This window comes from Netta rufina (assembly GCF_964035555.1).
Source record: "Netta rufina genome assembly, chromosome: 9".
NCBI classification, from domain to species: domain Eukaryota; kingdom Metazoa; phylum Chordata; class Aves; order Anseriformes; family Anatidae; genus Netta; species Netta rufina.
Window position 1 is genome coordinate 13,762,004 of NC_140132.1, and position 23,251 is coordinate 13,785,254.

The 23,251-nt window shown below is 40.5% G+C and overlaps 1 protein-coding gene across 1 annotated transcript in view; it reads right to left on the reverse strand.

Annotated features, from left to right (window-relative positions):
* Positions 1-23,251, reverse strand: part of LOC311212585 (glypican-5-like) — a 368,484-nt gene that overhangs the window by 325,840 nt on the left and 19,393 nt on the right. The window contains exon 2 of the mRNA XM_084292068.1: positions 20,142-20,303. Within this exon, the coding sequence (XP_084148194.1) occupies positions 20,142-20,303 (162 nt within the window). The remainder of the gene's footprint in view (positions 1-20,141; positions 20,304-23,251) is intronic.

Here is a 23,251-nt window from a genome sequence, read left to right on the forward strand (position 1 = left end):
AATCACTGAATGGCTTGGGTTGAAAGGGACCTCAAAGACCCCCTGGCTCCAGCCCCCTGCCATGGGCAGGGACCCCCCTACCAGCCCAGGCTGTGCAAAGCTCCCTCCAACCTGGCCTTGGGCACTGCCAGGGATGGGGCACCCAAAGCTGCTCTGGGCGGCCCGGGCCAGGGCCTCACCACCCTCCAAGTGAATAATTTCTTCTTTTTATCTTATCAAAATCTACCTTTTTCTGTTTAACACCATTATGCCTTGTCCTATCACTGCAATCCCTGACGGAGTCCCTCCCCAGCTTTCCTGCAGCCCCCTTCAGGCACTGGAAGGCCACTGTAAGGTCTCCCCAGAGCCTTCTCTTCCCCAGACTGAGCAACCCTAAGTCCCTCAGCCTGACTCCACAGGAGAGGTGCTCCAGCCCTCTGACTGTCCTTTCAGCCTTCTCTGGACCCACTCCAACACGTCTTACACCGGGGGCCCCAGAGCTGAACACAGCACCACAGCTGGGGCCCCACGAGAGCAGAGCAGAGGGGGACAATCCCCTCCCTCACCCTGCTGGCCGCACTGCCGTTGGTGCAGCCCAGGGTACGGGTGGCTTTCTGGGCCACAAGCACGCATTGCTGGCTTGTGTCAAGCTTCTCATCCACCAGCTGTGTTCCTCAAGAGCTGAGTACCGGTTTCCACACTTTTCCAACTCCAAGCCTTATTTTTGTTGAGTTTGAAACCTCCAACACTGCTGTACAGCTGAATTTGTCTCAAGTTCCCTAGCCTATTAACTAGAAACAATACAGCAACATCCCTTCCAATCCTTTCTTTCAAGAAAGGACATTAAAAAACAGATCTCCAGCTTGCAGCCTCCTCCCAGACCCATCTGCAGATGTGTGGTGGCTCCCCAACATCTCCCATGGCTTAACTCCATGCGGGTCTCACACCTCCCTCATTCTTTGCTCATCGAGCAGCTTTATCCAATGCAAGCGTACCCCAGACCTTTGGGGCTACTGGATGACCTGCTTCATTTAAAGCAAGGCAGAGAGGTATGTTCATGTTTGGCTGCTCACCACCTGTATGTAATGTCAGCAGACAGAGGTTAAGCAACACGCAAAGGACAGAGCAGCTCCAGTTTGTCACCTGCTGAAGTAGGACCTTGCTCAGAGCCACTCAGCACAACCCACGTTCTGGTGGGGCTTGATATGAGGGCAGGCCCAAAAGGTAGGCTGGGGCATGCGTGGTGGGAAGAGGGGGTGGGCTGGATGCAGGGGGCCTGGAAGTCTGCTTTCTGCTTTTAGTATTTCAGTTTTATTGATCTTAAAATAACAACCCACTAAAAATTGCTACAAAACCCATCAGTCATAAAACAAGATCAAAAACATGCCTACAGAAAAGATGCCTGCCGGAGGAAAAGACCTTGATGACTGCTTTGGAAATACAAGAAAGCACATCCTTAAGTCATGTTTATAGCCTCAAAACTGCTCTGTTCAGACAGATTATAGAATTAGATAAAACTATCTATTGCCTTGAGTGATGACAGGAAAATGAACGTTTCATCCCCTACAGAACCAGGAATCTTCAGATAAGATTTGTCTCAGCCATCACAAGATAAATCACCAAGGGTCTCACGCTGTTGCAATTTACACCGGTTAGACCTGGCATAACTCGAAAGCCTTCACTCAAGTTACTCCAGCTTCAAGTAGCTAAGAGGAGAAACAGTTTTCAGATGCAGATAACTAAGAAGTTTTAGAAACCTTCTTTCCTTGAAGCTGTGCCATCCCCAGGCTTATTTTATCTTTTTTATTCATCAGGCCATTATTCCTAAGCATACAGTGGGTAGATGTGCAGGTATTTCTTTTCATCTAGTTTTTTCTGCACGGCTTCTTTGTCCTTGGATTCTCAGGTACTGCTTTTTGCAGCAGCAAAATAATTGGGACGCTGTGGAGGCTAACCTCATCTCAAACCTACTGAGCACAATTAAAAAAAGGGGGGGAGGGAAGTTGTGAGTATTTAAAAAGAGTGGGAAAAGACCTTTAAAATATCTGATTTTCTACAAAAATGTACTATACCGTATTTTAATGCCTTACACATTTAGCTCCTCTGCTTGACCCCATCTCCATAAATCGTATTATTAAATCAAAATTAAAACATGCCTGCTTCTCTCTGTCCATACACATCTTTGTAAGAACTCCTAAGTGCTGGTATTTCATACATTCTTTTGCCACTTTCTGACTTCCGACTGGCCCCCAGCAGGAGCAGATGAATGACCCTTCTCACAAGAATCCATTTTTGTGGGAAGCATTTCTGGTTGCCAGGAGGAGGTTTTTCAGTAGCGAGTCTGAGCTGGCTCATGCTGATTGTGATTCACTCAATTGCCATTCAGCAATATTCCACAGCACATCCCAGCACAGCCACCTTCACTGGAGAAACAGAAGCCTCCCTTTTTCTTTGGCTTCATTATTTTAAAGCTTGTTTCATTCCACCCTTGGAGCAAGGGGCAAAGTTTAATTAAAGCACTGGAAAGTTTACCAGTGATTTGAACTGCTTTTGACCAAGTTGAATACTTTATTCATGTTTTCAAAGACTACATAAATAATTTTAAATTAGAGGACCATTTCTCATTACTCTGATGAGAAGGAACAGGTAAAAACTAACATTCATCTTGGTACAAGGTACCTTGTCCCACACTGATAGTGTATCTACTTGCTAGTATCTGCCATCACTACTCAGTAGCTTGATTCCCAGAGACAGAGCCTCCATGGACAAGAGCCATCACTTTCAGTTATCTAAATCCTTATGATTACTCCAAGATGGCAACAGTTTCAGCAGGAACTTCTTAAGCAAGCACTTCTGAATCACTAATTTTACTTCCAGCGCACAGATCAGCTCTTTCATTATTCCAAACAGCACTGAAATAAGTTAAATGTGGGAAGACGGAGTTATCACTTCATGAAGCTGTTTCATGCTCTGATGGCTTTCTGCCTTTCCCTTTTCCCCAGGAAGTACAAATAAGGCTTCATAAGTATACAGAAAGTAGGATACAATGTGGGACCTACCTGTCATGATGTCCACTGTAAGAAATATTTCCATTAACAGGAAGATCACACGCATACTTGAAGCCTTCAGCTTTTGTACATTGTCAGAACCAAAGCTCTGAACTGCAGCTTCTTGCAGTCAAAACACCTTGGTAGCTTACACAGTTATCATTTCCAGAACGTGGAAACCAACTCTAGAATAACAGTCATTGCCACAAACAGATGAGGAACATGGTAGTGGTGGCAGAGTCACAGTCACAAAAGCAGTCCTAGATGCACGCTGGGGCCAGGACCACAGGCAGAGAGCACTCCGACTAGGAAGGCACGCTTCGGTGGTTCTGTACCCATGGAAAGTCATCGCACAACAGCAGGGTTCAGCCAGTGTTGAGAAAGAATCCTCTGTGTCCCCAGCACCACTTGAATCTCACACTTGAACACATCTTTTTTACAGGGTCAAAAAAAACATGGGATGGTATTTCATTCTTACATACACAATAAATTGGGCAACCCCCACAACAACATTGCATCAGTTTAACTAAAGCCAGCTTAGGAAGCAGGGATGTTATTTTCCAAGTTTCTGAATTGCACTGATGCTTACCGAAGACTATTTTGCCTTTACTTACAAGTAACTTCTTCAAGAAGTAACAAATTGATCTAATCACACGGCTAGGAAAATATTCAATAGCAAAATCATCTGGACAAAAAGGATTTGCCCTCCTGTAGGTGGTCTAGTGGATCTTTAATCTCCCATTCATTTGTTAGTGCCCCTAAAATCTACCTTTTGTTGGCAATAAACTTGGGGGATGCTTACATTCTCTGGTAATTGTTCTGCAGATTACTACAGTTGAAGGAATCAATCTTTTTGGAGCACTAGGTTTAGAGAATTACAAAATGAAAAAAAAATCCTTGTGTTGTTTTACATTTTTACATCTCCAACTATTCCCATCCAGTTGTGTGGACTATTATTTTGCCTGTAGTGTCAGTGGTTTATATGTGATTTTTACAATAATGTATCACATGCTCCATTTCCTCTAAATTTAGTGAGTAAGGATGGAATGGGCTTCAGGAGGTGAGAGAATTCTGCTGAACATAAGCAGCTTCTTTCCCTCTATGCACCATGCACAAAAAAAAAAAAAAAAAAAAAGTGCCTGAGGTTTAAAAATGTAAGTGTATATTTCAGTAAAATTCTGAAAAATACACTTTTTTTTTCCCTCTTAAAACAAAAGAAATCTCACATTTAAGGTTATGCATGTATATACGAGACGGGCTACATCAACATCACTCCCTTTTTGAATGGATTTTGATCCTTCAGAGGCTTCAATGGACATGGCACCACCAAAAATACTGAGGCTCCCTCCCCTCGCAGACCACCTGACAAATACAGTCCTCTTGTTATTAGGAAATAACATCCATTTCCTAGTGGCACACAGGTGTGATTTTCCCTCCTAGCCAACAGACCTAAGATCATCCCCATTTGTCATCTTATACAAATAAAAATAACTCGTATCTGGATTATTCCCTGGTGATTCAGAAGCAGCCCCAATTTGTAAATTTTCATTTACTCCACAGAGGAGAAAAAAAAACTCTTTCTGCCACGTGCCGAAATGCTTCCTTGGAGGATTCTGCATTAGTTCAAATAGATGGAAGTTCTTACAGAGATGTTAGATCATGCTTTCTGCAATGACTTTCACAAAACAGCGTAGGCTAAAAAAAAGTAAGAGAAAAAAGCAGGATGTAGTAACATGAGGAACTGATTACGTGCATGTAGAAAGGAAGTTCTAGCTTGGCTATGTGGTTTTGGTCTGCTGGTCAGCTGCATCTCAGTGATATTCATCTACCCACAATCACTACCTACCCGGCCGTATGAACGCAGCCTGATGGATCCAGTCAGACTGAACTCCGCAGTTGTGCAAGGGCAAGCAAAGCCCGGTCACAGAGAAGGAATGAGACATGGTTTCTGAAGCAGCAAACTTTGCCTCCTAACAAGTGGCACAGGGCCTCTGGCATTCTAAGAATCCTCAGGCGTGTCTGGAAAATACAGGTATTAGAAAGGGAAACCATCTCAGAACATCACTAGAAGTGGGAGAAAGAAAAATCTCACAAGCCCTAACGTTTGTATAGGTATGCCTCTAAAATAAGAATAGTGGATAAGCATTCACTAAGATCTGCACGAGCACTTCCATTCCACATGTAAACATCTGCATGGATCCAAATTTAATACAGTACATGTGGCCACTATCCAAAACGAAAGTTTTGTTTAGTACAGGAAAAGAGACAGTCTCTCAAACCTTTCCCTTCAGATTAAAGCTTCAGAGCATATTTAGTTGTTATCTGCAGCAGCATAAGGCTGTTGTATCCTCCAAAATCTGACACCAACTCTACTTCAGTAGTGCTAAACAGCCAACAGTATGACTGAGGGTTAGATTTTGTAGAAGACATGAGCCATAAATTCCTTACTTCCAAATCCTATTCTCACATTATTGCTCAAGTTTGCAGATAGCCCATTTTTTCTTATTGACTGTCAAAGCAGGCATGCATTAATTCACTGCTGTCATAAAAAACATCCCAAAGCCTCCTGTATCAACCTGGTGTTGCTTTGAGGTTGTTTTTTGTTTTTGGAAGCAGTGTTAAATGTTTGATGCAGTGGTGCATTACAAAGGTGACTTGAATAGTATCTCCAGTCAGTAATTCAAAATAAAGCATTCTCATCCTAGAACATACACACAGGAGTGAAGTGGTTAGAATTCACACCCTACTCTAACTGAAAGCATACATCTGCTTTATTCAGCCAAGCTTCAATTCCTCTTAAACCCTGCTCTCCTGTGACACAGCCATACAACCGGATTTCAACACTAGCAGGTACAGCGTTGTTAAGTACAAAAGAGGGAATTATAAGCAGGTGTTAAAATGTCTTGTGCTCGTGCACATTTACCAGATGTCTAGTGGAACACCTACATTTGGTTCTAAGTTTAACAGGAAATGCTAATGAGCAGCTCACATGGCTACCGTAGCAACTCTGCCCTCTATTCAGACAGGAAGTTCAACTGCAAAGGCAGACAGAAGAATTCCTCCTTTCAACAGAAACGGTGCTGGTGGCATAGAGATCAAGCTATCTTACAGAAGATCAATAAGAACTTGCAGATCAATAGTATTCTGATTTAAACCAAAAGCAAGAGCTCCATGCAGAATCTGAAGAACAGTTACAGGGTCAATGGGAAGCTGCTAGCTAGTGGCAGTAGCTAATCATCTCCCTGATACAATGAATAGGAAGCATGCAGCGGGTGATATTTATAAACTCACGGTTTTCTTAAATCTAAGCCATCTGATTTCATAGAAACTGCCTTAAGCTTTCTGCAAAGAAGGTGAAAACTATGGATTGAGTATTTGAGTAAACCCCAATTCCCAATGAAATAACAAATGAAAGGGCATATTCAGATAACTACACTAAAAATATTTATACTCCAGATGCATGGCAAGAAATGTAGAAATAAAATCTAAATAGATGTCCATAAAGGTGGCACAGGACAAGGACTCCATGCTAGCTTCAAATCAGATGTATTGCACATACCACTTCATGGATATTTTTGCACATAGATGATGAGCAGCCACTGTGACTGCAGGGCAGACAGAAGAATAAGCTTTACAGAGAATCAGATTCACATAGCATGGGTTGTACCAGGTTTCTCTTCACCGTTACAGCACACCAGTCTACCTTCACACTATTTTTCTAGGTGACCTTATAAATATCAGCCTAACACATCACACCAGGCTACAAATGACTGGTCCATGAACTGTTCCAAAGCAGCTTCAATACCCATGCGATGAGGAGGGTGTAGAAGACAGAAGGAGATGGCTGTCAATTGTCCAACTGCAAACCAGTGATCCTGATGATCCTAAACTATCAGTGGAGCAGCAGTTAAGTCAGGGAAACAACTTTCAACCAGGAACTCCCTACTCTGCATCTACATTATTTTTCGTCTTTTTTTCCTCAGGGTAGACAATTAATGGAAAAGCATAAGGAACCAAAGGGGAAAACCAAAGTAACACAGAGGTGAAAAGATGACAACTACTCAACTATTCGTTTCTCAATCCTTGCTGTGAGCAGCTAAAACATGCAAGCATACAATCACAAAGCAAGTATATAAACAATTTTCCTTCCCTTTCTTTCCAAGATTGCTACAATTCTAAACATTTTTGAAATTATTTTTGTCTAAAGATAAATGCCCACACGAACAAACTCACCTAAAATCGAGCACACTTCTTTTTAAACTTAAGTGACCTCAAGCCTATCCTCTTCAGCCACAATGCCCACAACTGGTGAACAAATTGAGAAGTCATGACATTCCAGAGTCACAAAATTCTGACAAGAAAATTTTGAACTTAAACAAAGTACAGAAACTCTGAAATCTGATCTAAAAGGCACAACACCACAAATGTGCTTGTAAGTACTCAGTCTTTCTCTCAAACTGGGAAGCATGACCCTATAGCTTTTCCGCACCCTCCATCTGTCCATGTTCTTCTGCTCTCTCTCATGTTACAGGAGCACTGTAATCTTGGGACTGGCACAGTTTCTTACATTTTGTATACAGCACAGTGAGGTCCTAGCCCATAAATAAAATACCACATGTGACAGCAACAGCAGTAACTCATTTTCTGTTGATAACTGGAAGAAAAAAAATATATCCTTTCTTTGTACAATATACATTCCTAACAGTTTAGATCAGTAATATATTCTGTTATGTAGTATTACTGAAAGGCATATAAACAAATTGCTCTAAAATTAACAAAATGTATCTGCATAACAAAGATTCTTCTGAAAGGTTTTTCTTTGAATTCAGAATCTGAGACATCCTAAACTTGCCTCTTAAAATAAGACCAGAAGAGAATTAGAATGTATTTCCTAATTGCATTTTATCTGAAAATTTGATTCTGTTCTGAGTAAAATTATTTTCATCCACTGGGAGTCTATACTTGGAAGAAGAGAGCCCACTGCAAACAAACGCCATGCTGTCATTACTGGTGCACGGACCTGAGGTGTGACTAGTGTTTTCTCCTGAATGTACTTGCTTTGAGATATTTGCTCGTTTCATCTTGTAAGTCTCTCTCATTTTCTTTTCCAAGTCTGAAAATACAACAGTGAGAATTTCCCATACACTTTTTGCATTTGATTCATTATGTCCAACTTTCTTCTCCTATTTTTATTGGTTTGGCTACCAGTTTCAATGTTACAGTACATACTGCACAAACATCTGCAGTTCTGCATCTAAAAATGGCCTGAAAGAACGGCCTCCCTGTTTTCAATTTCACAATAAGAGGACCAATAAGACAATAGCAACAAAAAATTTAACCAATCTTCAGGAGAATCACAGAATCATTACGGTTGGAAAAAGGCCTTCAAGATCACCTGGTTCAATCATCCCCCTTCCACCAACGTCACCCACTAAACCACGTCCCTAAGCACCACGTCCAACTTTTCCTTGAACACCCCAGGGACAATGACTCTACCACTTCTCTGGCCAACCCATTCCAATGCCTGACGAAGGGATGTGTAATTGAAAGCTGAATTATAATGAAAATTAAATTCCCAAATATACTGAAGAACAGTCAGTGGGTTTTTTGTTTGTTTGTTTTGGCAGAAACTGTCTTCATACACTAATGCTCCTATTCAAAAAACATCAGAACAGATTTCTTCTCAGGCATTCAAGCACTTTCTTCACAAAACGTCAGACTAACTTAGGAAGTGGCAGCATGGACTTGGTAGCACAGAGAACTTCAGAACTTGAGATTTACTGGAGTACTCACACACTCAGCAATGGAGACACTGGTACAGGGGACTTGTAACTAGAGACAGAGCCGAAACTACCTTTATGGAAATGCTATGTCACAACAAAAGAGAAAAAATAAAGGGAGAAAAAACACACACTTTCTAGTTCAGGTGACTGTGAAATTTCACAAGATGGTTGTGAATAAAGTACCTCCTGAAGAATGATGACACTAAATGAGATTTCAGAAATACTGTTAGAAAAATACTGCCCTCACCACAGCAACTGTAGTAGGAAAGTGTCCCCATATAGTCAAGTGCCCAGTCCCATTAGCTCACTTTTTGCAGGTTTTTCATCATTTTCTTTTAAAGATTGAACACTTTCTCTCCAAACTATGTTTTCATTCTATCTGGACTACTTTATCATTGATTTATTAAGTTACACTATCACCATGCTTTTGTACTCTGCAGATACGGTTAACAGCCTGACAAGGTACTAGAAAGAACGAAGAGGAAGAAAAAGATAATTATGACAATACACAGGTGAAATATGGACACAGCCATGAGATGAATACACACATCATGTGAGTGTTCACTGGATCTCTTGTTCTAGTACCAGTATGTGCCGCCCACAGCGCATAAAGAACAGTTATAAATAGATAATGAAGAGACCATCCCTACCCCAAATCACTTACATTCTTCATATCAGATGACAGCAAATGCCAGATGCCCTCAGGAACTAAGTTTACGTGATGATTATAAAGGCTAAATAGATGATGTCTTGCCCAGATTTGTTGTTTCCTTTAAGATGTATTTAAACAGCATTTCTCTCACCACTTCACAAGGAATTACACCACCCTTTCAAAGCTTGGACCAAACAATTCTATACAGCATACATATAAATCTCTTCTAGAAGACAACAAAGATATAGAAACAATAAAACACTTTTGCTTAATGGTCAAAGTAATATAACAGTAGGAACCAATCAAAAACAATCACCAGTCATGTTTCTGGCAGGACTAATAAACCCATCCGCTTCCCTCTAGCGCTGTTCTGCGTACTTTGTTCTTGGAGAACAACTGCAAGCTATTTCACAAAGCAAGCCTGGGTTCAACCTGCAGAATTCCTACAACAAAGAACTACTTGCTAGGCTAGCAACTCCACAGCATCACTGTCCTTTGCTGATTTATATATATCAGTGTCATAAATAAGACTCTATATAAAGTTTTAGTATGTTTAAGAAAAAATCCATTACATGCAACATAGCCAATAGTTTTTTGTTATCCTATAAAAGACTTCTGTGGACATGATCTTTGTTACTTGATAGAGCTTGTAAGAGAGGGATTTACAATCCAAGGCTAGAATTTTAACTGTTCTTCCTAGGTTTTCATTAAAATTTTCATTTGAATTTGCTATTTTGAAAGCAAACTGAAATGATCTGATTTTTTCTGTTGAAAGAGGGCAATCTCCTCCATTATTCTCTCACATTATTTTCCCCTTTGATTTTTCCTGTGTTTTTAAAAACTAGTGATTTCATCTTCCTAACAAGCTGCCCAAACAACAAGGCAAGGGATGGTGGTGTGGAGGTAGGATGTAATCAGAAAAACACTAAAAGTTCTGAAGCCAGAAGTTATTTGCATTATTACGCACTTAAGGGTGCGAGAACAAAACACTGGGATCACAGGTACTGCAGAGAGTCAGGATAAAACATGGTGCCCCTTCTCAGAGCTGCCAATGAAAGTAAAGACAAACAACACCTGATAGACATACACCAGGGAGGAAAGATAAAGAGGGACAAGAGCTTGACAAAACCAGTCAGCATAACAGGCAGTGGGTTGAGCATATTTTGGGTTGACCTTTTTTTTACAAGCATTTTGTTTATCTTGACCTTAAGGAGAGCTTTAAGGATGACATTTAAAGCAAGACAATGCAGCTCCAGATGATCTTTGCAGGGCATGCTTCTCCAACATGGAAGGCAGCATTGGATAAAACAGAAAGACGCCATTAAATTTTTATAGTAAGTGAATGAAAAAAAGGCTTGCATTACTGCCCTGTGACAGTAACTGACATTTAGATCACAAATCACAAGTGATAAGCATTATGGGCTGCACTGAGAAGTACAAGAGGAAAGGCACATTTTAGATGCAGGAGGGTAGCAGTACCAGAAAAAGAGAATGTTTGACTAGGAAAATGATCTTTTCAGCAGGATTCTGAATAGGCACAAGTAGCATGGCATTCTGCATCTTAAAGACGATACCATCATTAATATGCAAATACGAGGAGTGTTGGCAAGATTCTAGCAGTGTGCAGAAGAAGAAAATCAGTATTTCAATAGTGTTTGAATTTGCAAGACTTCTCTTGCAGAACACGGTAAGAATGTAATGATAAAGGGACGGAAAGCTTGTAGATGATCCATTAGAAAATATAAATTACAGGCAAATGGTGGGGCTCAATCTGAATGACAAGAAAAACAACAGACAGTTTGGTCACAACCAAAATGTTTTAGTTGTGCTGAACTTTTGCTGACAACTGTATTTTGATAAAATGACATACTCTCCCTACTACAGGGCAAATTACTCAACTTTTCACATTTCATGTGACTTTATAATAACATGCCTTTAGTAAGAACTGTCAGGAAAAGGACCTAGGTTAGACTCCAGATTCCTATAACCCTATGCTATCTCCAACGGTGGCCAATGGTAGATTTTGACAGTATTAAAATATGACAGAAACATAGAAAATAAAAGTATACTAATTCATGTTCTAAAGGTATGTAGCTCAGCTGCTTTCTAAGACAGAGCTGTTCTTTTCATGCTAAGAAGTCATCGTACCTTCTCCCTTTCTGAACTACATTTTTCTTATAACTTGCATCACTTAAAAAAGTATCCCCTTCTGTTTGCTCTGAATCTGCCAGCTCACATTTCAGCCACTTTTTTTTTCGTGTAGTAAAGAAAGGTTTTGTACTAGAGGAGAGAATAAACAATTAATATGTTTTTATCTTCACCATGCACTCAGTAGCAGAGAAAAGTACTAAATCCTCTTCAACAGTCCATTTCTTTCAGGCTAAAAAAATTCTCCTCCATTTAAAACTTAACTCATGACAGCTGCTGTGTACCTTTGATCATCCTCACTGATTTCTTCGTGCCTTTCCTACCTGTTACCTTATGTTCGTAGACATGGCTGGGCACACAAATCAAAGCCATATGATACGATAGCCATGTAAGTTTGAGTTTTGCAGCTTTGTTCCTAGTAATCTCTAACCTACATGTTTTCACCACTTCTTGGCATTGAACTAAGTATTTTAGCATTTGTCCTCCGCCTCTAGTTCAAAGCATTGAACATCATTAACCCTCTCTGCTCTGGATGCCTCAATGCAGCCGGAGAGGGATCTAGAATCACAAAACACGTGTGGCTCATCTAGGAAAAGGAGAAAGGTCTCTTATCCCACAAACGACAAAGCTATTTCCCCAGAAAGGAACTTGAGACATCATACGAAAAGCAGAAATTAGTGACTATTGTTGGTGTAAGCAAATTTTATTTTTATGTGCATTTTCATAACAAGCTGGTTTTGCATATTAAATATCCAACTTTCAGGATGTCACCTACCCAGCTGACTGCAAGTGTTGCTCTGGGCCTGATAAACTTTTTCTCAATTAAGAATCAAAAAAGGGCAACTATTTTTCCTGAACTGCTAGCAAAAACACCATACTGAAGAGAAAGTTTTGTAGTCACTGTTCGGAAGGCCTTACTGCAGGAGTGGTCCTGATGCATATGGTAAAAAATTAAATTGTGAAAACACACCTGCTTTAAAGAGGCCTCCCTTTTACCATTCACAAGAAAAAAAAAAAATCCCACCTCACATTCACTGCAAATCCTTAACATTCGGCATCCAGATGAAGAAATTTTTTAAGACATGCGCGTACACTGATATAATTTAGACTTCAGCTAACCTCATAATAGCAAAAAATAGTGAGAAAAAAAAAAAAAAAAAGGATACTTAGTTTTCTGAATACCTACTATGGGAGATGAAACAGTATAGGAAAAAATCAAAAGGCATGTAGGAAGTCTTAGAGAACGTGAAAGTCTGGGATAAACTTCTGCACGCATTCATTTTATGTTTAATATGCACTACAGAAAAACTTCTTAAAGGTGAAAGCCTATTTTCTTAGTTTGTTTTCACATTTAATTTTCAACATATACGTATACAGAAGTAAAGCGCATCCCGTAAATCAATTATGTATAGTAGATCAGCACACTGATTCCAATTTCTTTTAAAATGAAAAATAAAATAATACAAGAGACCATGTAAGAAAAACTTTAATTCTCTTGTAATCTGTAACATAAAAATGTCACTCTAAATCTAGATCCTTGACCAAAGCATACACAACTTCTGAAAAAATAGAGGTCAACTGTACACAATCTGCATAGTGAGTTCAATAACCACCATTCACAATATAATGCTAATATTTATTTACAGTCCCTGGCACATCTCAAAGATTTAATTTTCTATGTTCCAAAGATAAAGGTGAGAGCACTAGGGAGTACTGTGTATTGCAAACTTATTTTTAAATTTTGCTGAGAAAAGGACACTTACCAGAAAAGAACTCAACACCCCCTTCTCTCACCCCATACGCTGACAAAGACATAAGTCTTAGCAAAATCTTGGGCACTAAAGCCGTAAGTGGCATACAGAAGACAAGTGATTATACTGGGAATAATACATTTTTAACAATAAAACTTAAGAATTAAATGGCACAAGGGAATTAACATGCAGCATGCTTAAAGCTAGTAGCCTGATGCATACTGAAATTGTGGTCAGCATGTTGTCAATATTGCCATTTTTCTGTGGTAGTCAAAAGAGAACTTGTTTAAAGAGAGGGATTAAAGGATAGGGGACCCCACAATGGATAATTACACAACTGTGATGGCTGCATTTCAGCCTCAGCTCAAAACTCTTAAATTACCATTCACCAAGGAACAGTTGGTACAAAAACGTTCGTATTTCTTGTCTATCCTGCTGCTGAAGGAATCTCTTAGGTGGCCCTACAGCCTCACCCAATGCGAGGGTACGCATGGTGAAATACATGGCATTTACTGACATTTCAATTGAGATGGCACCAAGAAAGAGGACAAAAATCAGGATGGTCTTATAACCAGAAGACAGTCTCCCATAGAAGTGATGCTTCTCTACTGTTGCATGCAAGCTTCTTGGCTACACGGGCTATTCATTTCTAATGGGCTCTGGTTCTCCTACCCAACTGTTCATTGCCTGCACCCACAACAAACCGTTTTACAATGGATCGCAAACCTGGGGAATTCCCTTCTACGAACTGACAGCATGCTAAGCATCCTGGATTTATGGCCATTCAGGTAATACCTAAATACAAAGGAGAAGCAATCTGATCACCAAACGTTAGATGCAGAATGCCCCTTCCACATACTACCCTGCTCCCTTACACTGACCTGGCCCGCAGTCAGAGCAAAGTCATCCAACTGTGCCAACATCAAGGACAAAACTAGCATCTCGCTCTTCCAGGGAACACCTCAGGAGATTACAGTCAGCCAAAAATTACCTACCCCACCAAGGCCTCTAGAAATCATTACTTTTTTTTTTTTTTCTTCCTGTTTAAGAAATCAGAAGAGATCACTAAGATAACTTGAGGTCACTCTTGGACATGCCTATGGTCTTGTGTCACCCTAGGAACATCTTCTCTCCCCAGTGCCCCTCGCTTTATCCATCTCTGGCACTGACACAGCAACAGTGAGGTCCTTCTGAAAAGTGCTTGAATATCTACAGGCAGGAAGTACCATATAAAAAGCTAAGTTTGTTTCAATTAGAACAGCACCAGCCAAAAAAAAGGTTGCAATTCGTCATATGAATATAGTTTTCACCCACCCAGAGCCCCACACAAGACAGAAAGGAGTTGTCTACACGCCTCCACAGCTTGCACATGCAAGCCTACAACTAAGAAGGAATATTCTGGCCTCCCTTAGGCTACAAACATAAAATAGGCTGTCATTCCAGCAAGGAAACACAAATCGCTTGCTCCACTGGACTAAGAACAGGAACGAACAGATACAGAAGGCAGACAGAAATACTCTAATGTAGCCTCTCTCATCTCTCTCTCTGTAGGGAGTCGTTTTTTGCAATGAGCCACAACAAAATTATACATCTTGTCCCGCTTTCAGCTCAAAGGTCATAGGAGTACAAAACTCTACTTAGCAGGGTTATAAAAGCAGAAAGGGGCGGGTGACAATTTGCTTGAATAAAAGACCAAGAGCTACAGGATTACAAAAAAATACTAATAAAAAAAACACAACACTTATCAATTTCTGTAATCCAACAGTAAATAAAGCACACCACAGGCATTGCTGGTGATGCTTGGTGGGTACTTGTTGGTGATGGTTGGCTTTTTTTTTTTTTTTTTCAAATAGCTCTTTGATTTTGGACTGCATCCATTTCCATTATTGTGACTACTCTTCATATAGTAATTAACTAGAAACCAGAGTGCACTTCTCTAGCCAAGTCTTCGTTTTGTAAATTTCATTGTACATCAACACCATTAATCAGCCACTATATTTCAAGCTGATATTTCTAAGATTCAGTGAAAACATATGTCAGCAATGTTGCAACTCAAGGAATTAAAATGTCAAATGTTTGACTCCGTATGTCTCTGTGTGCCTGTGTACTCACTTCTGGGAACATTCATGTCAGATGGACAAGACAGTACTCATCGCCAGTACCAGCATCTGTCCCAAGACCTACGGAAGGCAGCAGACCTCTCCCACTTAGCAGAGATGCTGCTGGATCAGGAACTTTGCACTTGAGAACTTTTTGGATTGACTGGACATTAGCTTTAAGGCATTTATTTTTTGAGAACCAGGAGTCCCAGGGTCCATCCCTGCTACCACCAGTCCTCCACGCTGCCCCATGCCATTCACATCTTTCCCAGTTGCCAGCAGGGATCAGATGGTAACAGGGCAAAACAACCTGTTAGCAACAGCAATGTCACTGCAGCAACTCCTGCTATTAACAATAGCAAGAAAGACCTTTCCCAACTAGCATCTCCCTATTCAATATAAAGAACACAACTGAAGCTTCTCCCCACCCCTTCCCAGTTAGGAGGGAGAGGAGCAGAATGCTACAAAGCTGATCTACCCTCCAGTAGGTGAGAGGATATGGGAACACCTGACCCTACCAACTAAAGGACAAATTAATGCTATTTTGGAGGAACAACACACAGAAGTATTGCTTTATGACTAACACACTCTTATTCGTGAAAGATTTCCCTTTAGAGGCCATCATTGAACAATTCCCGTTGCCTGCTCTAAATGTAAGAAGTACAGCAAATAAATAGTAATTTCTTTTTTGAAGCTGACAAGCTCAAAGCTTTTCTCTCCATCTCTGATAACTTGGTGACTGAAATGTGGTATGGGTTTCAAAGAATCCTGCTCTGTCTCTCTGCAGAGCCCATCAGCAGAACAAATAAATTACCAGTGTTTGGATTCTCATTACCTCAAATTAGCCTCAGCCTAAAATGACAGGAGCAGATCCAAGCTTTTTGTGTGTCCTTAACAGAACACCTGTTAGCACTCCATAAAAGACACAGAAAAGGGAGGGCAGGTTTCTCTCTTCTGTCTGCCAACAACAAAGCTTTCCTGCCAGACTATTGATACCTCTTCTGACAGCAACTTTCAGCCAGCACACCCACACCACTTCTAATCCTCAAACAATAAATCAAAGTTGCCTTGTTCGGAACTGTCCCCGAGGAGAGCAGAGACTGCATCAGGGAACTGGTGAGGCAGGGAGGGGGCAGGAACAACTGGGAATAGAAGGACATCAGTACCAGTAACACGTTCCATCACCTCACAGAAACATGAATCTAAGCTAAAGTACTAGGTTTATATGCAAGCCTAAAAAAGGTTAGGATGAAAAAAAAAAAAAAAAAAAAAAAGCCATTTCAAAGGAGGACATTCTGGTTGTCAGGGGAAAGTGAGTTACAAAATCAAAGCATCCTGTTTGGTCATTCACTTAAATGGTTCCACTGGACACTTCAAGGCTGCAGGCATAGGATCAAGGACAGAGAAAGGTTGGTGTATTTTCAGATGGGACCAACTAACCCACTCCAAAATGCACCCAAAACAAAACCACCTGTGAAGAGCCAGTGGGTGACTTAAAGGGGCCATTACAACAGCCACTTTCACCTCTCTTATGCTGCTCCCATTACAGCTTGGAATGCTTACAAGTCCCATCCACTTGCCTCTGAGTCCATTTGGAGCACAGAGGTATTAGTAACACATCTGCAGACTAATACCATGGTTATGAGTTTTAGGCTATACCATGGAACAAAACATTAAGAGAGTGAATCCAGCAGCTTTCCATGAAATCCTCCCCCTGAGGCCTGGTTACATTCCACATCCCAAACACTGGAAGGACTGGTAACACTGGTAACTGGTGTGATTTTCCAGGAGCTGATTCTGATGACATACTTCCCAGGCATCCAGCTGACTCCTTCATTCACACCTCTCTCCCCTCCTTCTGTCCTGGTACTGATGGGGAGAGGATTTTTACAACCTGCAGATGATGCCAATGACCCTCTTCCTACCCAAATTAGGTGCAACAGCAACAGGACACAGGAGTTCAAGCAAAAATCACCCAAGCAGAAGGCTGATTTATGAAGTGTCTGAACAAGTACTGGCTTGCTAATATCGAAGACTTTAAAGGGGGAAAAATAGCAGGATTAAACTGCAGTTGTAAGGCTGACCATATGTATGGAACAGGCATAAGCCCAAACATAACAAGCCTGCCCACAGCTGTGGTATACTTAATCAAGTCTTACAGACTAATTATTTTGCACATCTAACTCTGACACCTGTGAAAATTGTCTTATTTCAGCTGTGGGCAAAAAGTATTTAAATAACTCTCTCAGTAATAATAATAATAATAATAATTTTCTTCAGTCTGAGATGTCCACAAGCTGATACTGCAGTACCCAGGCACTGCAGAGGGAATATTTGAAGCCATATTAAAACTCCTACTCACACAAGAATGCTCATTCCCATTAATATCTAATTGCAGGCCCTTAGAAGCAAACATCTTTTGTCTTCAGAAACATTCTCTCTCCAAAAAATCTGCACTGTCTTCTCATTGAAATTTAATTCGCACCACTACAAAGTTGGACTCAAAATCTAATTCTTGTATCATATTAGTCTTGAAAGTGATTCCATCAGTATGGGTATAATATTAACAGTATTGTCTGCTAAAAGTGCATAAAAAGCTTTTAAGATTTATTTTCCTCAGCAGTAGACAGCCTGACTAACTACTGCTTTGCTTTGACTATGCTAACAGTAATAAAAATGTGTGTATGTGTATATATATATATATATAAAAGGAAGTAAATGGTGCATGACAACTGCACAAGTGAACACCACAGCATACAAATGAAAAAAAAATGCTATTTTTTGCAAGTCTGAGCCAGTTCCCATTGCTGCAAGAAATATGAAATCTGAAAGGCACCTGAGAGGTTTTTTTTTAAGACTTTAAATACGCTTTTAAACACTTCCACACTATCACTCAAAATAGCAACAAACCAAAACAGACCAAAAGGACAGAGTTAACTCTATGCAAATATTGTCCTCTCAGTGAATATCTCACACAGTGTTACGGGTAGCAGCAGAATGTTTATACAGCATAAGATAGATAAGGAGGCTTTTCACTTACACCTAGGACAGAAACAAAGAAGGCGGCAGCTCCCAGGAGAGCAAAGTTACATTTCTGAGTATTCCCACCTAATGTAGACAGAAGGCTAGCCATAACAAGCTACAAGCAAACTATTTACCCACTTCTAAGGAGCACTTGTAAACTTCGATTGTGTTTAAATGTCTAACTATACTTTCATTTCATCAAAAAGCTTCATCAGGACAATAAAGCTACCAGCTTGACCTACAGGGGCTGGTAGGTTAATCTATTCTGACCTTATCTTTATTCTGTCATGATACTGAAAGATTGCTTGAATAACTCATTGGCATTTAACAATGCCAACACAATCACCCTTTTCCAACACAGACATCCTTTTACTACAGCACTCCTCCAAAGTGCAGAGCACTGCCTGGAGCAAGTGTGCTCTAACTAAAATTTCAAATCATCGGCAATACTAAAATATTTTCAAAAACTAACTGTAAAATAAACCAAAATGAAGTGTTTCACCCACAGAACTGAGGGAAGAAGCAAACAACCAAAAGCAGAATTTTTTTTTTTGCCTTGTATTTATGTATCTCTATGACTTCTAGCATCTGACTGTCAAGTTTAGATAATATGCTCTTATTAACTGTCAATCACTTTTTTATTTATAGTATTTTCACTCAAATGGATGAAACTAGACAAAAAAAAGCTACTACTTGATAAAATAACTGCCTTGTAACAACAGCTTTAATCATATAGACCTCAGCACTTCATATTTTAGTAACTATTGGCTTGTTTTCAAAACCCATTCCATGAAGGTACTCAGCACTAAATATAGCAAAGCAGTCAGTTAAAATTAAGCACATAGTTAGGTCCACATAAGTCAACAGCTGAATTCAATGACTGACACTCAATGACTGATTTAATCAATCAACTCTCATATATTTAAAGTTCACATAGCCTACGCTTAAAAGCCTTTCTGGAGAAAAATCTCAAGTGCTTAATACTTTATAGTGCACAAACCTACATAACCATTTCCCTCCCTTTAATAATACAATAACTATCTGTATGAATAAACTCTGTAGACCCTGTAACAACATGTTAGAAGGTAGCTTTGAGAAGAGCAAGAGTTATAAGAACAGACTTTCAGTCCAGGATCTTTCGTGCATGCACATTCAACTTGAAAACTGGTCACTCTTCACGTGACCTATGGGGCAATTAAACATTTTAAAAGGAAAAGAGTTGTATTTTCATTTGACGCATCTGTTAGACCACCTATTCTTCAGTTTCAACAACCACATTTTGATTTAACTTTCCACACCCTTAAATGGTTTGGCAACACAAGCAGGTATTAAAAGGCACAAACAGCCGTCAGGCACTTAAATGACATTTGGAAATGCCTTGAAAAATCTGTGACAATCATTTTAAATATGATCTCAGGAACAAAGGCTAATCTATTCCTAATTAGATTTAGGCAGATACTTAAAATAACAGTCAAGACTAAGTGCCCTCACCTTTTTCCAAAGGCAGGATCATTAAAGAGCAGGGAAGTAAACAAGAAGACAACAACTACTGTATGCAATGCAATGGAAATGAAGAACAAAAGAGCTTTTCCTTTGTTTGCATAGGATGTCCTTACAAAACACTTATCATAGGACTTGAGTACCTCGAAAGTTCCTACCTTGAAAAGCTGTGACATAACCAACAATCATGTAATTCAGTTCAAAATTCATTGCCTGGATACTCTGATATCTCTCTCTTCGAACAGCTGCCTGGTAGCTTTCTTCCATTTTCTTGGTGCAGCATGTTGGTGCTCTATGCTGACAGATCTGTAAATCTGACTCTATTATAAGAAGGGGAACAAAAAGAAACACAAGAATTAGAAAATATTCTGAGTTGCACCTTAAAAATAAATAATGCTTCTTAATGTCAACGTAACAACCACATTAAAAAAAATAAATGAAACACAAAGCATAAAAATACTTAAATAGAACATGAGGACACAGGAGAATTACTGAAGACGCACATTCAAAGGGGCAACATCTCCACTGTAAAACTTCTGCTAAGAGCAGACCTTTAACATCTGAGTGAAAAACATGCCTTTAGATTAGGATCCAATATGTACCTATGTAGCGTCTCAAGAAACCACCTATTCGCCTCCTACAGTAGAAGCCTCTCAAAAACCTGTAGACTACTAAGCAGCTCAAAAAAAAAAAAAAAAAAAAAAAGTTAAAAAGCATTAGCACCTTCCAAAAGCTATGGCAACTTGGTGGCCTTAGCTCCTGACTAAATCAGATTTACAAAAAAGAAATAGTGAAAACAAAACAAACAAACAAACAAATGTAGCCTGAATGTAGCTACGTAAGGCCAGAGGTAAGAAACTATCAAGCCACATTTACAGAGACCCAGAGCTATATACAGCCGGCAAGTCATGGACTGCTATTTCAACTTCTGAGCCTAAGTAGTACTGAAAGTCAACAGGTATTCACCTAAAATGATCATCTCTAAACTTAGCCATGTACAGACAGACCTTCACCTACCTAACACTTACCTTAGAATTTCTGAAAGCAAGATATGGTCTGCCTGTATTTAGCAAAGGCACTGCAGTTATTCCCTCTTGAAGTTACAGAAAAAGTTTAAAGTCTATTAGAAAAATTCTTATTTCTTTTGAAGAATATTTTGGTTCTATTTTTTTTTTTTTTTTTTATTTCATCTTTGTATGTGTTTCAGTTAAGTTCAATGCCCTTGATTAGGAAGCCTATGTTGCAAGGAGTTGTGATGGACATTTAGGCTCCATTTGCCACACTCCACCGTATCTGCAGGTATCATCAAGTTCTAGAAACAAGCTGCTAAAAAATATCGATAAATGCACTCTCATGCTTCATGTAATATATGTTTTAAATGGAAAAAAAAAAAAGAAAAAAAAAATGACTTCAGTTTAGAGAGAAAATCTAAAAACAGAGGGGTGGGGAAAAAAAAAGAGCCAAGAAAGCCACACCACATTAAAAAGAAGCTATTTCCAACATATTTCTCAGTAAACCAATGTAAGAACTCCCTAGCAAGAGATGTCACAACAGTGCTACTCAGGCGCTCCCTTCCCCTCACCTCACACTGAAAATGGCGGCAGGCAGGTCAGGGCCGTGGGGCCTGGTAGGCTTCAGCCACAGCTGCCTGCACCTCCAGCGGCCTCTCTGCTGTCCCTTCATGGCTGTGGGGCAGCAATCGCCCTCTCCCAGTGGCCCTGGCTCACCATCCACAGAGCTCCCCTCCGATGGGGCCCGCGGCCGCCTGAAGACCTGCTAGGCCCTGGCCCTCTGGCCCCCAGGGGACCCCTGGCTTTAAGTCAATTGGACACAAACAGCCCTGACTCTCCAAAATGATGCGTTCCTCTGTAAAATTTCACTCAGGACACCACAGAACTGAGCCATAGGACACGAACATTGATGAGCAATTATACTGCGTTAATCGTCGCCATCTGGCTGTGTAGGTTAATGCACAGTAAGATGGCACGTGCAGTTGACAATGATGAAGAAATAAGTAGCAGGGTTCACCAGACATACTGAAAAAGCCATAGGAAAGCATCCAAACAATCACCATTCAGGGCCAGCTCCAGGCCAACAAATCAATAAATCTTACATGCCGAAAAAGTCAAAACACTGACCTGCTTGACATCATATTTGACCCAAAAACATTGCTTCCAGTGTGTAACAACTCTTTGGAAAGTGCAGCTAATTCACAGCAAAAACGTCAAAGCCAAAGTGAAATATTTCAATGAATTTAGATTCTGATTGCAGTTCACAAAATAAACAGTTATGGAAGACAGGGCTGACTCAAGATACCATTTTGGAGGAGGACTTGTTTCAGTTTCTGATGCAAGATTAGAAATAGGAGCAACGACCACCCGCGTTACCCTGAGGTCCCAGAAGGACAGGACCAACTCGCGCCAGCAGAGGCTGGCAGGCGGCTGAAAGCAGCAGTGGGAGGCCTGCGCGCTCGTCACCGGCTGGGCACGCTCTCCTGCTCTCCTGTGCCAGAGAAGCTGGCCCAGGTTGAAATTAGCTTCTTGGCCAGGCTAATTTTAACTTGGAGCAGTTCCCTGATGTCGCTCACCCCACGAGCATATGTTTGTTCTGTCAGAAGGAAGCAGGGGTTGGGAAAGGACCACTTTTCTGAGTTGGCAGCTCGGAGCACGTGTGAAATGATAGTGCAGACTCCTGAGTGACTAAGACGTTTTACAGCGCGGGGGCAAGAACAGAAGGGTTGTGTTACTCGGCCCCTGCAATGCCAACCTGTTCTTCAGAGCATTTTTCCTTGCACCAGTCCTCCCAGGTTTTGTTTGAAAGCCCCTTGCGAGGCTTAGACCTGCATCCAAAGTATTTGAAGCGCAGCTGTCAGGTCTGCCTCTTTGCACAAAGGAATCACAAGGATCAAAATCTCCAAAAATCTCTAGGAGTGCAGACATCTCAGCTGTAACCACACTCCTTGGATTCCCTACTCAAGTATCTTCTTGGATGAACACTCCAGGAGCCTGAAGATTAGTTTTTGTTGGGCCAGAACCAAAGTGATGCAGAGAGCACTCAACTAGGAACAGCAGCACCAAGCCCCTGACTGTTGAGGAGACTGATGCAGAGCACAGACCATTAAAAGACTGGCAAAGAGCAAGCCCAAGTTCCCTTGCAAGACTATCAGGTCAGTACTGTCTTGCACAGAGCTTGGCAGTTTCTCTTGCTTCAGCGTTAGCCTGAGGGTATGGCTTTTAACACAATTATAGAAACCTAATAAAAGTTTTCA